Source organism: Xiphophorus couchianus, chromosome 24 (assembly GCF_001444195.1).
Source record: "Xiphophorus couchianus chromosome 24, X_couchianus-1.0, whole genome shotgun sequence".
Taxonomy (NCBI): domain Eukaryota; kingdom Metazoa; phylum Chordata; class Actinopteri; order Cyprinodontiformes; family Poeciliidae; genus Xiphophorus; species Xiphophorus couchianus.
The window spans coordinates 15552247-15567554 of record NC_040251.1 but is presented as its reverse complement, the minus strand read 5'-3'; the positions used below and the strand labels follow the sequence as shown (position 1 = coordinate 15567554).

The 15308-nt window shown below is 38.8% G+C and overlaps 2 protein-coding genes across 6 annotated transcripts in view; both read left to right on the top strand.

Moving 5' to 3' along the window:
- The first annotated feature begins 490 nt into the window (after nucleotides 1-490).
- stradb (STE20 related adaptor beta) lies at nucleotides 491-8908 on the top strand. Of its 4 annotated transcripts, XM_028010306.1 has the most exons (13): nucleotides 491-728; nucleotides 1474-1547; nucleotides 1671-1737; nucleotides 2386-2466; nucleotides 3464-3566; nucleotides 3648-3769; nucleotides 4911-5019; nucleotides 5140-5260; nucleotides 5334-5505; nucleotides 6388-6492; nucleotides 6566-6813; nucleotides 6893-6935; nucleotides 7967-8908. In XM_028010306.1, the coding sequence occupies exons 3-13, from the start codon at nucleotides 1726-1728 to the stop codon at nucleotides 8129-8131; spliced, it is 1281 nt and encodes a 426-aa protein (XP_027866107.1). In that variant the 5' UTR covers nucleotides 491-728; nucleotides 1474-1547; nucleotides 1671-1725; the 3' UTR covers nucleotides 8132-8908. The 4 variants fall into 4 exon arrangements, with proteins under 4 accessions (XP_027866107.1, XP_027866109.1, XP_027866108.1 ...); XM_028010308.1 differs by lacking the exon at nucleotides 2386-2466; XM_028010307.1 differs by having other exon boundaries at nucleotides 1474-1737.
- A 133-nt stretch (nucleotides 8909-9041) lies between these two features.
- The window catches only part of nbeal1 (neurobeachin-like 1), a 38955-nt gene continuing 32688 nt past the window's right edge, over nucleotides 9042-15308 (top strand). For both annotated transcript variants that reach the window (XM_028010287.1, XM_028010286.1), the window contains exons 1-3: nucleotides 9042-9237; nucleotides 10103-10197; nucleotides 10610-10876. In XM_028010287.1, coding sequence (XP_027866088.1) covers nucleotides 10826-10876 — 51 coding nt within the window. In that variant the 5' untranslated portion in view covers nucleotides 9042-9237; nucleotides 10103-10197; nucleotides 10610-10825. The remainder of the gene's footprint in view (nucleotides 9238-10102; nucleotides 10198-10609; nucleotides 10877-15308) is intronic.

The following is a 15308-nucleotide window of genomic DNA, read 5'->3' as shown; positions in this document are numbered from 1 at the left end:
TTTCTAACTCCCATTACAAATTAAGAGAAAAAATGTGGCACTTTTTGATTTGTTTATTATATTTATTTAAATGTTGAGTATGTATGACCATGCTGCTTTAGACAAACTAAACCTGGACAGATTTTTTTTCTCTGTGAATGATGGACTGTATAAATGAAAGTCTTGTTTACAGTTTAAAATTTAAAAGAATGATTTTTTTAGCTGTTCTTTTCCCTTTGTCTGCAGGCATATTTAGAAGCCATAACTATTAATAATGTTAAATATCAAGCTAGTAATTTGTGAATGTTAAAACTTAAAATATGTGATTTCAAGGCCCAATTTGATTAGAAATTTAACATGTTTTTAGCTAGGCGGAGTTATTAAATGCAGCGGAATAACCCTTTTGTTTTGAACCAAACAGAAACATACGAATCGGACGCTAACTTCCTCCCTGTCAGGAGGAAAAGAGAAGGCGTTTCACAGCAGCCATCATCATCATCATCATCTAATGGCGACGGCCAAAGCCAATCACGCCTCAATCAAGCGCCGGAGATCAGTGTCAAATTAAAAGTCTCCCCAAAGGAAGATGTCGTTTTGTTATTGTCCAACATTTATGTAAATATTAGGTTTTTATGTAGCGCTATTCTAATCTGGGGAAGGAATAGCGCAGGATGGGGCGTCGTGCGGGGTGACCGACGTCCCTTTGTGTCTTTAAGTTGTTTATGTCGACGCGCTATCGGGAGATGAAGGTAAGCAGATTGCTTTGGTTTTCTTACCTCAGACAATTTAAAGTAAAGGAGAAAACTAAAAGAAAAGTAACCTGTGTTAGTTCAGTGCAGCAACTGTTTACACAGATATCTGCAACAACTACAACTCCCAGTCTGGTTACTGGCATAAATATGCAAACTGGCTGTATTAATTGATCTTTTGAGTCATGAAGTGAATGTTTAATATTACATTTCTGCAAACACAACCATTATCGTGGACTAAAACACAGCCTTTCAGCACAGTATTTGAATAAAACTTGCTTTAACTTGGTAAGTGACTTAAGAGATGCGTCGAATAATTACAAATGTCCTATATAATTAATTTACTATATCAAGGATTTGTTAAATACATCAATTTAAATGTGGAAATCCTTCATTAAGCTTTGAAATCATTAAGTTAGTTTTTTGCTGCCCAGATTTATTGACTGTTCCACGGTAATTTACATAAAAATACACTATTAATTACATTATTGATTATTTCCCGGTCTTTTTACTTGTCAAATTCCCTTTTAGTTGAAGTGAAAAATCTGGAATCTCATTACTTTATTAAATGGGAAGGAAATAAATCATCCTTCACACAGCTCTTTTAGCAGATTACTAGGGATTTATATATATTAACATAATTTAATGTTGCTTTTCAACACTGTATTCCCAGTTTTATTTAATAAATCGTGCATAATTAAGTAACAAGTTATTGCACATTAAATTGTGGCACTCTGTTTTCCAGGAATCCCCACCAATCATGGACGTCTGCTGGTGAATTGAGTTTCCTTGGAGCTAAAGATCAGCTGATGTAGCCAGGTAAGGTCCAGCAGGCTGACGGATCCGGCCTGCTGCTCATCCTGGAGTTTCCTCCGTGTGCCTCATGCTTCACCGCCACGCCTCATCCTGCTGTCTCCCTCTGTCACCATCGGACCCCTGCAGCTCTTGAACGAATGAATGAAAAAGTCGGTCACTTCACCATCGCCAAAAGGACTCCATGTCTTTCTTGGTAAGACCAACAAGCAGCATGGGTTTCTTTTCCCGTCGTGCGTTTCTGCTGTGATTTAGCAAAATTAGAAATTCAGGAGATTAAATGATAGAAAAACAACTGATTTCAGCATAATTGTAGTAGAATATCAATGAACTTTAAAGTCACACGAACATTTAACACTTGAACTAGAAGACATTTTAAATAAAAAATAAATAAACTAAACAACAAATACAATTAATTATGGAGTCACTGTAAACAAAATAGATTTTTTTGTGATAGACCTACTTACTGCTTTAAAAATGTGATTTTTCTGTTATTAAATGTATAACACTGTAATAATATAATAAAATGTTGTTTATTTGGCGGTTTCTAAGGGCGTTGTAAGGAGTTTATTTTCATTCTGATACCTAAAAAGTGAGCTGTATGGTGTTAGCGCTGAATTGTTTAATGGTTCATCTATTCACACGTTCATCGACTCGCTCTGCTTTAGTCACATGACGTCATCCGGGTCCCTTTCCCTTTCTCATATCACATTTTCACCCATGGATGCGTTGGGTGTACCATGTTTCCTGATGCTCGCTCGCTCTTTGTTTCCTCCTCTTCCTCCTCGTCCTCTTCCTCCTGTATGGGCATGTCTCACCACTGCTCCTCCACCCTCCTCCCCAGGACTGTTCCTGCATATCCCACTCTCAGGTCCAGCCCATGGACATAGAGGAGCGCTATGAAGACACCAGCCACCAGTTTCAGGTCAGTAGCTGACATGCTGTCATCATAAGCTTAGAGATTAAAACGCTTAAAACCTCGCAAAAGTATTCACTCCCCTCAAACTTGAATACTTTTTCAAGGAGATATCAAGCTGGAAGCACACCCTTCCCTTCACATTATCCTCTACATTCCTAATACAGTAGTTCATGATTAATATTTATTATTAACTACTTAATAATAATAATAAATCATGTGCTGCTGAGGCCATGTTCCTGTGGTGATGTAATGCAGAGGGGAAGTTTCCTCTTTGCTTCCTGCATCATCAAAACCTGCAAGCATCCCCCTGCACTGCTTCACTCTGCTGCTTTTTGTGTTACAGCGCCACCTGCTGGGAGCAGGGAAACGATCTAACATTAAGACTCAAGCATTTTACTAGAGGATAAATGTCCCATATTGATAATATTGATATTTTAAAACCATTTTTAAGAAATATATAGATAATAATACACTTAATATGTATTTGACATCAAAGTCCAGTTGCACATGTTGTCTTTGTTTTTCTCTCTTGTCTGATATTATTGTGATGTTTTAATTTTATGTAGTTTTGTAACTTTAAATTAAAAAAGATAATAAATAAAATACATATGAAACATAATGCCAGCACGCCCTCTCAAAGGCTGATGAACTTTAATTTTGTAGAGAACACTTCATACTGGTGCAGGAAGATATTTTAAATATCCCAAATGAAACATGAGAACATAAATAAATAAAAAGGAAATTAAAACTAAACACAGCCGAAACCATAAATAAAAAAATAAAAAGCACTAGGAAGTCTCTATAAACAAAATATTTCATCAACATGAAAATTTATTATGCGATAAACTGCAAACCTTAAACTCAACAATTATTTTGATTTTAGTTTTTAATTAGTGGTTTACTTTGGAGATGCGGTTTATTCTTAAATTTAACAGAATAATCAAACAAATGGATGATTTTTCTGTCACATGTACGCTCAGTTTTTGCCTTGGATGCCCTGCAGAGCTGTGACGGTTCCGAATACACCCTGCAAGGCCCGGCCGGCGGCGATGACATCACGGGGCTGTCGCCCGAGCCGGCCCATTACCAGCTGCTGAACGAGCTGAGTGAGGCCACCCAAACAATATAATACAAGTCCTTAACTGTGACTTAAAGGGATGATGGAGAGATTTCACCTTGTATCGCAGGTAAAGGGTTCAATAACCTGAGCCAGGTGAGCATGGCGCGACACATTCCGACCGGCCAGCTGGTGGCCGTCAAGCAAACCAACCTGGACGAATGCACCGAGGAGGAACTGCTGCAGCTCATAGTAAACTCATATCTGGCATCTAGAGACCTTTTCTTTCTTTATCTTCAAAACCAGAATGTGATCTTGTTCAATATGTGTAACAATCTTTGTAAATCTAAAACAGAGTTGCAGTACCAACGTCTGTCATTTCAGCTGATTTTAGGGATCAAATTATGAGGTTGGGTGTTTTTTTAAACATGACCTTAATCCTCATAAAGAGCCAACATTCAGCTCAGTTCACAACAGAACTACAAACCAAACTAACACTTGTACTCAGAAACATGCTGGGAAAATGAATAATTCTTAAAAACCTGGTGCTACGACAGTCATTTTGTGATGTGTTTAAGTTCTTCATGGCTGATCTAGTCTTCTAGTTCTTGTTTTCAGAGATTAGCATTATGAACCATCAATTCAGAACTTATTCAGCTTTGATAGTTTCCAAGAACACCAAGTTCCTGAAGCTTGAAACAAATGTTTAGAAGTCATGCTGAGATTATTGTAAAATTATATTTTATAAAACCAATGTAAACTGTTATATATAAATATAGAATATAACCATATCTGCATGTGCTTTTTTTTATCTGCCTTCTCCTATTTGCAAAAAATCAAAAACTTATCTGCTAATGCACAATTCGGAGGTGTGTACGCTAGACTTTGCATATTCTGGTCTAACACCACTAAGAAGAGGATCCTAACTAGTAGAAGAAAAAACTTCTTGGTTAGAATCTAAAACATTTAGCAAAATTCTACTGTGTTGCACATTTTTGTTTCATTAGTTAAATGTATGAATTATGATATTTTGTAACGTAATGGATTAATTAATAACCAAAACAAATTGCTTTTTTTTTTTTTACTTTTGTTTTCTTAATGTTTCAGATCATTAAACTAATTTCAACTTGAGTGAATATTTTTAGGAGAAATCTAAACTAACTTGATCATTTGTTAAATTGTAAAATAACCGATCAACAATAATCAATGTCAGGAGCCACATCCACACCTAATTTTTGCCAAGTAGGCAAAATGATGACTTTCTGACATCAACCCACGGTTGTTTAAACTGCTTTCCCTTCTTCTCTCTTAAATGAAATAACCTCTTGGCATCCTCTCCTTACATAATAAAGTGTTTAATACCCGGCATGAACGTATTTTCATTCCACCGCAGAACGAGGTTCTTCTCTCCCGGCTCTTCCATCACTCCAACCTGCTGACGTCCCGCCTGGTGTTCTGCTCGTCCTGCCAGCTGTGGGTGCTGACGCCCCTCATGGCCTACGGTTAGCCGCAACGCTCTTCCTTTCACAGCCCGATGGTTTTACCTCCCATCAAAGTTCCATGCATACCTAAGCGGTTTAAATAATTTAGGAGTTCAGATTATTCTCCGTTTTTCCCTGCAGGCTCTGCAGATGCCTTACTTACGTTTTTCCCCGATGGAATGAGTGAATCCCTGATCGCCTACCTGCTGCACGGCGTCCTGAAAGCACTGGATTACCTGCATCGGATGGGCTACATTCACCGGTCAGTGGACCAGAAGCACATCGTTTTTGTTAATGTTTGTAAATGTCTCCATGTCTTGGTGTTGTCCGGTCAGCGGGGTGAAGGCCAGTCACATCCTGCTGTCAGAGGAGGGCCGGGTCTACCTGTCGGGCCTGCACAGCGTTTACAGCATGATGCGTGACGGGAAGAGGATGAGGGCCGTGTTCGACATGCCGCACCACAGTCCGGCGCTGCTGCCCTGGCTCAGCCCAGAGCTGCTGCGGCAGGTCAGGACTCATCCTGTAAAAATATTCACACTCCTTTAATGTTATACATTTTATTATTCTGATTCCAGTCTGTTACTGGATTTCAATGGGGCAGACTTTGACTAGACTGTGTAGACTAGTAAAGGCGGCTGAATAATTGCAACTATGTTTTACGAAACTTTCAGAAAACGACACAAAAGATAAAAAATTTGCCATTTATAAATCAAAATGCATCAATTTCCTTATTTTTTAACATAAAACCGATATTATTTTAAATAAGATTAGAATATCCAGGAAGCTGCTGCATTTATTTTTTTCTTCATAGTCCAAGAAAACCTTAAAGTCAGTTTGTATTATTTGTATTTGTATATCTTTAAAATGTTTTTTAATAAAATAAGTTTGGAACGTTGAAGGTGTATTGTGACCTTCTAATGGCTGACAGTTTCAGTTATTTACAGCTCTGGAAAAAATTAAGAGGCCACTTGAAATGATCAGTTTATCTGATTTTACTTTTTATAGGTTTATGTTTTTGAGTAAAATTAACATTGTTCTTTTATTGTATGAACTACTGACAACATGTCTCTGAAATCCCAAGCAAAAATGTAGCATTTATTTGGAGAGAAATGAGTAATGGTCAAAATAACGAAAAAGATGCAGTGCTTCCATATGTCAAACAAGATCATATCCTTTTAGAAACAACAATAGTAATGTTTTCATTGGGGTTCATTGTAGTAATCTCTTCAATTTTTTCAGAGATGTATATAAAATAAATCAGAATTAAAGATCAAACATGAATTGGTGCACTCCTATTTGCAACATAGAGAAATAATTCCCCAATTATTCCCTGTAAGTTTCAGTTTTATGTTGAGCAGTCCTGTTTCCCTGTGGTTTTGTCCTCAGTAGGACCTGCATGGTTACGGCGTGAAGTCAGACATCTACAGTTTGGGAATCGTAGCCTGTGAGCTGGTGAGTGGAAGGGTTCCCTTCCAGGACATGCCACCCACTCAGGTAACCACTTCCCTCCTGAACCGTGGGTGTGTTTAAGCCTGCCGCCATTAAACCGTCTGACCGTCTCAATCAGATGCTGCTTCAGAAGCTGCGCGGCTCCCACTGCTGCCTGCTGGATGTGGCTCCCTTCCCGCTGGGCGGCTTGAAGGTTTCCCGCTCCGGGGTGGACTCCGGCATCGGGGAGAGCGTGGCCACCGGGAGCCTGATGCACAGCGCCACCGCGCCGCCCACCGACCGGCCGCAGAGCCCGGGACCCAAAAACCACTCGGCGACGCTGCACAGCCTGGTTCAGCTGTGCCTGCAGCAGCAGCCGGAGCGCAGGTCGTTACCGAGGCGGCTGCTACGTTACATTTAATTAAACACAACGACAAAAATTATAACAAAACCTTTCCTTTTATAGGCCGTCGGCTTCTGAACTGTTGAGCCACGCCTTCTTTAAGCAGGTATGATGTCCTAAATACTTAGATCAGGGTTGGGATACATTTACTTGAGTAACTTTTTTGATAAAATGTACTCTTACTGCGCTGTATTTTTTACTTTTACTTGAGTAATTTAATTATAAAATATCGCTTTTCTTACTTGAATAAAGTTTCTGGATTTTCTACCCACTGAATGAAGAAGAAACATGTTTCAACCAAAAACACACCTGCAGTTTTTGTTACTTTCATAATGTTTTGTTGAAAGACACTGATTTGGAAACATTTTATTTTGCCTGATTTTATTATTTTTAGTTACTTATATTAATTATTGTCAATTTCATCCTTAAAATACCAACATTTCCACTTAACTTTATATTTTGGTCCATCTGATGATGTAATTTTTAAATATTAAATGATTGATAATTTGATCAGTTACTTGAGTAGACTTTTTATCAAATACTTTTTTACTCTTACTTTAGTAATTTCTTCGATAGCTACTTTTTATTTTTACTTGAGTACAATATTTTTATCACCTCTGACTACAATTCCCTGAAACTTAAATAGTTTTATAAATTTTCACTGGGGATTTATTTTGTTTTTTTGCTTCTTTTTTTATTTGACTTAAAGCTGCAGTATCTAACTTTAATAAAATAAATGTTTTTATATATTTGTTGCTCTGTTAAAACAATGTAATAATATCAGAGAAATAATCTGTGAAAAGATTGTTTTACATTGAAAGAAATTGTTTTGGAAAAAAGTTAAAATGCCAAAATTTCCACATAACTATATGTTGGTCTGTCTGATGATGTAATTCTTCAAAGTCAAGATTTAAATCATGCATAAGAACTATTTTTTTATTCTGAAGCATAGAAGTGGTGGTGTTGTGTGTAGGGGTTATTAAACAAAATTAAAATCTTAATAAGTAAATTTTCTGTCATTTAAGTATCAACTTTTACTCAAACATAGTCAGTAAAACAATATGGTGGTTAATTTTTTACCTAATATAATTTTTTTCTGGCTGTAGTAGCGTCAGACATTTTCCTGCTTTGTTCCAGGTGAAGAGGCACACCAGAGACTCTTTCCTCAGCTTGATGTACCCAGCAGTGCCCCTCTCCTGTCCTGAGGACCGGCCCGTGTCCAGCCTACCGGGCCCCACGTGTCCCACTCCACCATCAGCCACCGCCGAGCCTCCAGAGGCGGCGTGGGACTTCTCCGACTAGCAACCCAAATACAGACAATCAAAGAAAAGCAAGGCCATGCTCTACTGTGCTTTTTTAATTTGTATTATTAATATTAACCCAACAGTCTGAGCATTTTTATATAATTTTATCACTTGTTTTTCTTTTTTATCTGTTTGTCTGATGGATAGATTTTGGCGGGAGCCAACTGTGAAAGTGCTGGACTACAGAAGCTGCTCAAATATATAAATCTTTAGTAATTATATCTTTAAAATGAGTCAGCACACTAATAATCGTCACACATTCTGTAAAGAAAGGGCCACTGCTACATGTTTATTGTAGATTCATGTGTTCCAGCTGTGAATATGAAGTATTAAGGTACATAAAACACCAGGTTTCTTATTGTATTGAAGGAGAAAACAGTGTTTTTATTAAGTCATTCTCAACACAATTAGAGCCAGCCTTGTAATCCTCTTTCTGCTGTATGTTCTTGTGTGGAAAATTTACAACATGGGTGTTTAAATGTGCTCTAAAAAGGCACAAAAGCAATAAATGTGCTGTATCTAGTGCTAACCTGATGTAGCGGTTAGGAATCATTAGTCTTCCCTGTCCTGATCTACATAAAATGTTCCTATTGTGCTCTTCAACCACTTATCCAGCAATGCCTTTGTTTTTAATAGGATCTGGTGAATTCTTTGTAACTGTGATTAAGCGTGCTGTGTATGAGAACTGTGAGTTACAGTACATATCAAACATGGTAGCTGTATAAGCCTTACTTGTATTAATGGTACAATATCGATATATATGTTTTTATTCCCATGCTTGCTGTTATTCCTGAGTGGTTATTTTTCAATGCGAGTTTATTTTTGTTTTGATTTATTACTCTTATGAATACATTTCTGATGAGAAACCATTTTGATGGAATTTGAAGCAAGTTTTATTTTTGAGCGAGAGCAGCTAATTCCATGAGTAGAAATAATTAATTCTGCTTTAAAACAAAAAAATGTATGCTGTTATTTTCCTAAGAAATATTCAGACGTAACTTTTCTGTTTGCTACTCTTCCCACAGGATTGGAAAAATGTGCAAAAATACACAAAACTCAACGAGGAGTAAGGTGCCTTGACTTTTGGTTGTGATGCAATCTAAGGTAATTCTCTTTAAAAGTAAAAGTTTCACCAACAGATCAGGGTTTTTTGTAGAGTTGGACAAGCTTTGCGCCATAGTTTTTAATATTTTACATTAAAAACGTTTAAAATGGATCGTAAAAATTTGACATTCCTCTGACAAATAAAACAAGTGTTATTATATAGGTTTTATGAAAAGTGTGCTGCGTTTACGTCACGTAATGTAAACGATTACGTGACGTAATCGTTTACTCCAACAACAGCAACAAAAACCTGACCTATCCCTTTAAATGACACATCTGCACAACCTCAAACTAAGCAGTACTTTTCAATTCCTCAAGAGGGCGACAAAGATTCGGAAACGAAATCCTGCTCTTAGCAACCACGTAGATCCACATCGACACCGTAAAGCAGCAGCATGTGTCGCGAATAGGGTACTGTATCAAAATAAATTTTCCCAGTTTTTCACTTGCAAATTTATTACCTCGTTTGAATAAACTGGAGTTGAACGCCAAGCCTGGTTTATTCGAATAGATTTGCATTTTATAGCGGCGGAATATTTATAGATCTCAACAGCCTTTTGTTGTTTACCAAAATAAGATTACAGTTATGATCTAGAGTAGACGGCGTACTCAAAGTAATTTAGCTTGGAAGTCCAAAAGTGGGCCTATGAAATTAATTCGTTACTTTGTTTAAATAAATATGTTTGTAATAGTTTAAAAGTAATTGTAATGAATACAACAAACAAACAAAAGTAAAATGTATTAAATTAAGGAATTATTGATAACAGACTGCATTTGTAGTCATTATTTGTAAGTAGCTTGTTCATTATGTACAGTAGATAATGTTCTGCATCATCTGGTATTTGTGGGGCTTTTATTTTGAAAGGAATCCAAACATCCTCTGACAGGAAGCTTCCCGCAGCAACAGCAGCCCTAGAGACGGCGGTGGCGGAGGTGACAGTTGGGCTTTTCGCTATCTAGGTAAGTGGGCTTCAAGTTGGCGACGAATTTGTCATTGTAATGTCTTTTTCTTTGACGTTTATTTTTATTTTATTTCATGAGTCGTGTTCTAGTCGGACATGCTGGGGCGGACGAGACGTTTCTGTCACATGAAGAGGAGGAGGAGGAGGAGGAAGGGGGGCTTAAAGAAATAGAAACAGGCTTCTTTTATGACAGCTAGGTTTTTAGCTAGCTTGACCAGGTACGGTGGGAATCGTATGACAGCGTTCAGGCCGATAAACCGACGGTCTGTTGTATGTTTAGGTTTAGCGGTAAGCACAGAGTACAGTGAAGTATTATTACTGTATCTTGACATAACCACCAGAGTGTATTTACTGTAGCATGTGTGTACACCCTGCCGCGACACTGTAATTATTCGTGTTGTCCTACACAGCCACACCTCCAGAGAGAAGAAGAGGAAGAGGAGTGGAGAAGTGGGATTACAGGCCGTGGAGCTGCACGTCCTACACAGGAATTAGTTCTGACCTGCTATGGAGTAATTTTGGATTCTCCCGGAAAAGTCATGGATGGCTTCGGATCATGACTGCCAGGGAAGTGACCTCTGTTGTCACCGCAGCCTGAAGGAGGGGGTGTCCCTCTCTGTGGCACTATGGCATCCAACGAAAGACTCTACGAGGTGTGGATGCTCTACTGCACCAAGGTGAGATGATCTACTGCTCGCATAATCCTCCTAAAGGTCAAATGGTGATGTTTCCTTGCATCCAAAGATCCAATCTCTTTGTACTGGTGACACAGGAAGATGCAACTTTATATTTTGTAGATTTGTTTGGTATTTGTCCACCAAAAAACTTTCTTTTTGTATTTGTCCACCAATCACAAGTGGAAAAGTCTGGAGGTTTATTCAAGTATTTTCAAATAGACATATAGCAATAAACAACAAATCAATTAATCGCCTACAGCGAGCTCAATAATTTCTATTTGTATAATTTATTGTTTTTCTTCTACCAAAAACTGGATGACAAAAGTCTTCAGTCGACTGCTTTGTTGTTTCGTTTATTTATTTTGGATATTTAAATGTCTTCCAGTTTCAGTGTTTATCAGAACTTAAAGGTTCTTGATCTTTGGGAACGGTCTCTAAACAACAATAGTATTGTTTATCGTGATAACTTCTGGGACAATTTATCGTCTGGTAAAATGTTCTCTATTTTCAAGGTATACATATATGTATGAAAAAGAAAGTGGGTTTATGGGAAAATGTGTGTTTAAGGACCAAAATGGTGCATCTCCTTCCCTCCTTCCATCTCTCTACATTCAGCCATCCATCTTTTGTCCAAGCAGCAGACTAGCAGAGCAGGCGTTCCTTGAGTCAGCTGTTGGCTAGATTTAATTCACTCTGCGATAAAGCACGCGCACATCCTGCCGTCCAATCAAAACAGCCTGCCTAAGCTTCTCCTCACGTGAGCCTGGCTGCAGCCCCTTACTTTCTTCCCTCAGTAATCCCTCACCATTACACACACAGACACACATGCTATGCACAGCTCACTACACATGAAGCTGTTATTCCTCCATGCAGCATATGACATGTAATAATCCTCCTGCTGAGAAGTTAAGAGGGTGAACGCTGACGTGGACGGTGTGTCTTCTACCTGCGCCGCAGGGTTCTTGACAGAAGCGTTAAGTTGCTGTCTTGGTTGCGCACAACAGTCCCAATCAGTTGTGAAAATGCCAGCTATGTCTGGAAGCATTTGTTCTAGCTGGACTGTGTATTTGCATTGACTAAGAAAAGATAGTTTTACTTCATCCTGGCTCTGAGCCAGAGTCCACAGGGCCGGGGTTTATCTCTGTGTGAGGCCAAAGAGTTGTAGAGAGAAGAGCAGTTCAATAAACGTTGGCCCTTTGAGCCTACATTGTTAAAGTATTCACTCCCTGGAAGTTTTGCACATTTTTTCTGCCACAAATGTTAACATATTTTATGACCTAGATCAACACAAAGTAGAACAAAATGCTAGGAAAAGTGTATGTTTAATTTTTTTACAAAAAACCTGTCCCTGCTAAAAAGGATCCCCTACAACATGAGGCTGCCACCGCCATGTTTCATGCTGTATTCATGGTAATGTGCTTTGTATTCTTTAGTCACATAAAGTCTCAATAAAATGCATTGAAGTTTGTGACAAAATATGAAAACTTCCGCAAAACGCTATAGACATGGAGTATGGGACTTCCCTGAACTATATGTGTAGACATGTGTGAGGGTTGCCCGGATAGGTTGTCTGTAAGAAGAACCTTGTAGTCATGTGGGTTATATCAGACAGGAATGTTTGTGTGAAATGCCAGACCTCCTGAGGAGCCTCTTCTTCTCTCTATCCAGCTCAAACTTGCAATGAAATACCACAAAAGTATCAATTTATGTATTTGAAAGTAAAACATGGAAATATTTTACTCCTGATTCAGAGATTTTAGGAGTTTACACATTGAGTGATGGTATTGTGACATGAAGCTTTAAAGTAGCATAAAATATATCAATAGAACTACTAGTGAGTCCTATCAAAACAGAATGCTAACATTAGCTTAGCATTTCAGAATATTGTTCTGTTTGAAAACATTGTTAGTTAAAAAATGTCTGGAATTTCTTCAATACTGTAGTTGTTTTCAATAAATTAACTCATTTATACCTTTAAACACTAATATTACTCTCATTATGGAGCTTAGTTAGCATATAGGTCAATATAGCCTCCATCATTTGTAGGTTAGTAGTTTAAAGGCGTGTTTTAGCTGGGTAAATATGGTAAAAGTAAAAGCTATTACAACCTTTCTCTGTTTGGGAAGAACTGGTTCATCTGGTCCAGTCAGGTAGACTATCTTTTGTTTCCATGACAGCCACTTAGTTCCTGGCGCTAAAAAGGAGGAAGAGGCTTAGCTTCTGTTTTCTCTTTTAGCTCATGATCCAGAGGTCAGAAATGTGGAAGATGTGAAGCACATTTCTGTCTCTGGCAGCTGTCAGAGTGGCAGCGTTTTCAGGGATGAGGTCAGGAATTGTCTCTGGTGCAGCTGTGGAATCTGTGTTAGGAAGCACGAATGGCTCTCTGTTAGTAAATTGTGTTGTATTTTCACGACTTCAACGGGGAAATAAAATGGTTAGTAGGAAAAATGTGTCTTAAAACACATTTTCTCCTCCATTACGCTTTAACGACTGTAGTTCATAAGATTAACTTGTGGCTACAACATTAGAAATCTCTCGGATTTATTTTTATTGCTTTAAACTTTTATAATTTATATAACATTACAGACACAAGTTTGATGTTCATTATTGGGATTTGATGTGATGGACCAAACAGAAGGTAATGCTTAACTGTGGAGCTCTTCAAATTAACTAAGAAATGTGTCCTTTTCCTTCTGCTCCACACTTAACTCACTACATTATGTTGACCCATCACATAAATTTCCAGCAAAATCCACTAAGGTTTGTGTCTTCAGTGCAGCGAAATGTGGAGCAACACTTCAGCTTTGATGTAAATCTGCTGGAGTTGACTCCGACTTGCAGAGGGGTCACAGACGACTAGGGCTGTTACATAGCTCTCCTCTAAGCTGTCTCTCATTGGTCCGGTGTTGTCCCCTGATAGTCGAGGCCTCCCTGAAACGGAAAACGACCCTGCATTACCTTCCCTCCTCCACCGGGTTATTAGCTTCAGAGCCTGCAGGAGAAAGTCAAGGCTTTATCGTGGTTTTTGAATAATGCCGGTTTACGCTCCTAAAGCTTTTGTTTGCTGCAGAAAATCCTCTAAATTCCCCGTCAAGGTGGAACAAGCCTCAACTGCCTCTGGGGATCATTTCACCCTTCGTTTTGCTAACTCTAGAGGAGAATGCCCAGCTGTCTACAAATCATGGATTTCCATTTAAGATCACAGAACCGACGCCCCACCCTGCCCTCCTTCGAGTTGCTTTTTGACTCAAGTGGAGGAAAAAGCGGCAGTAATTTGCATAAACCTCTGCACTCCTGGGAGATGGAAGAAAAAAAGATGACAGACACAAGCTTGCCGTCTACATCCCATATTCAAACTTGCTGCAGGCTGTTTTATCTCTGTCATGAATATCTCTGGAATAACAGTGATGTCATCGCTCGAAGGGGTTTTAACTCCTCCCATTGGCGACCATAAATACACGTGCAGGAGTGACATCATGGTCAGAGGAGTTGTCGCAGAAATAGGAAATGATGTTGGGCCAAAGAGGGAGCAGAAACACAAACAGACGACCTTTAAACCTAAAGAGAGGAGAGGGTTAAGCGCCAAACCAAACCAGGTCACGTGTTTCCACACAAACCCGACTGGGAAGCCATTCAACCAGCTGTTCGACCACAGTGGTCTACTCATACACTTTACTGACTTAATGATTCTTTTTTACATTATTTCTGTAATCCTGAAGTTTTTAAATTTAGCCCAGGAAGCCGCCCTTATACTTACTAGACACATTTAAAAGCCATCATTCATGCTGGTCCTTTCTTTACTTGTAGAAATGTTAAACTAATCTCTTAGCTACAGAGAAAAAAAAGGCACATGGTATCAACTTATTGGGTTCATTTGGACAAAATGCACCAAATATAAACAAGATTTACACTTTGGATCTGAAGATTAATCAGGTCTGGTCAGGCTTTTGCAATTTTTGATACACTTTATCCAACTGCTTCGTCTTTCTCATTACTTCACCTCCAATTGATGATGGAGGTTCCTGGCCATCGATCGGTGTTTTACTCTCCACTGTAACATTCACACCAACCTCTGATCAATGTGAAATCTCATTTTATAGAACGGAGAGCATCGATCCCCTGATTTCACGGCGGTCAACGTAAACAGATCATTTGAAATGCCGTTCAGTCTCCTGGTGCGGATCACGAGGTTTCGTTTTTATTAAGGCTGAGGAGGTGAAACGCCATGTCTGTGATTGCTACTTGCAAAGTGTAGATGGTTTTGTGGGTGTGCGTGTGTGTGTGTGTTTGCCCAGGTCTTGATGACAGATGAGAATAAACAGAGCCAGGGCGTGTTCCCCCTCCAGCACAGTCCAAACCCTCAATGGGCATCTGTACTGGTGCTTAAAAGAGGGCATTCTTTAAGACACACACCACAGTCATTCAGTCAGTG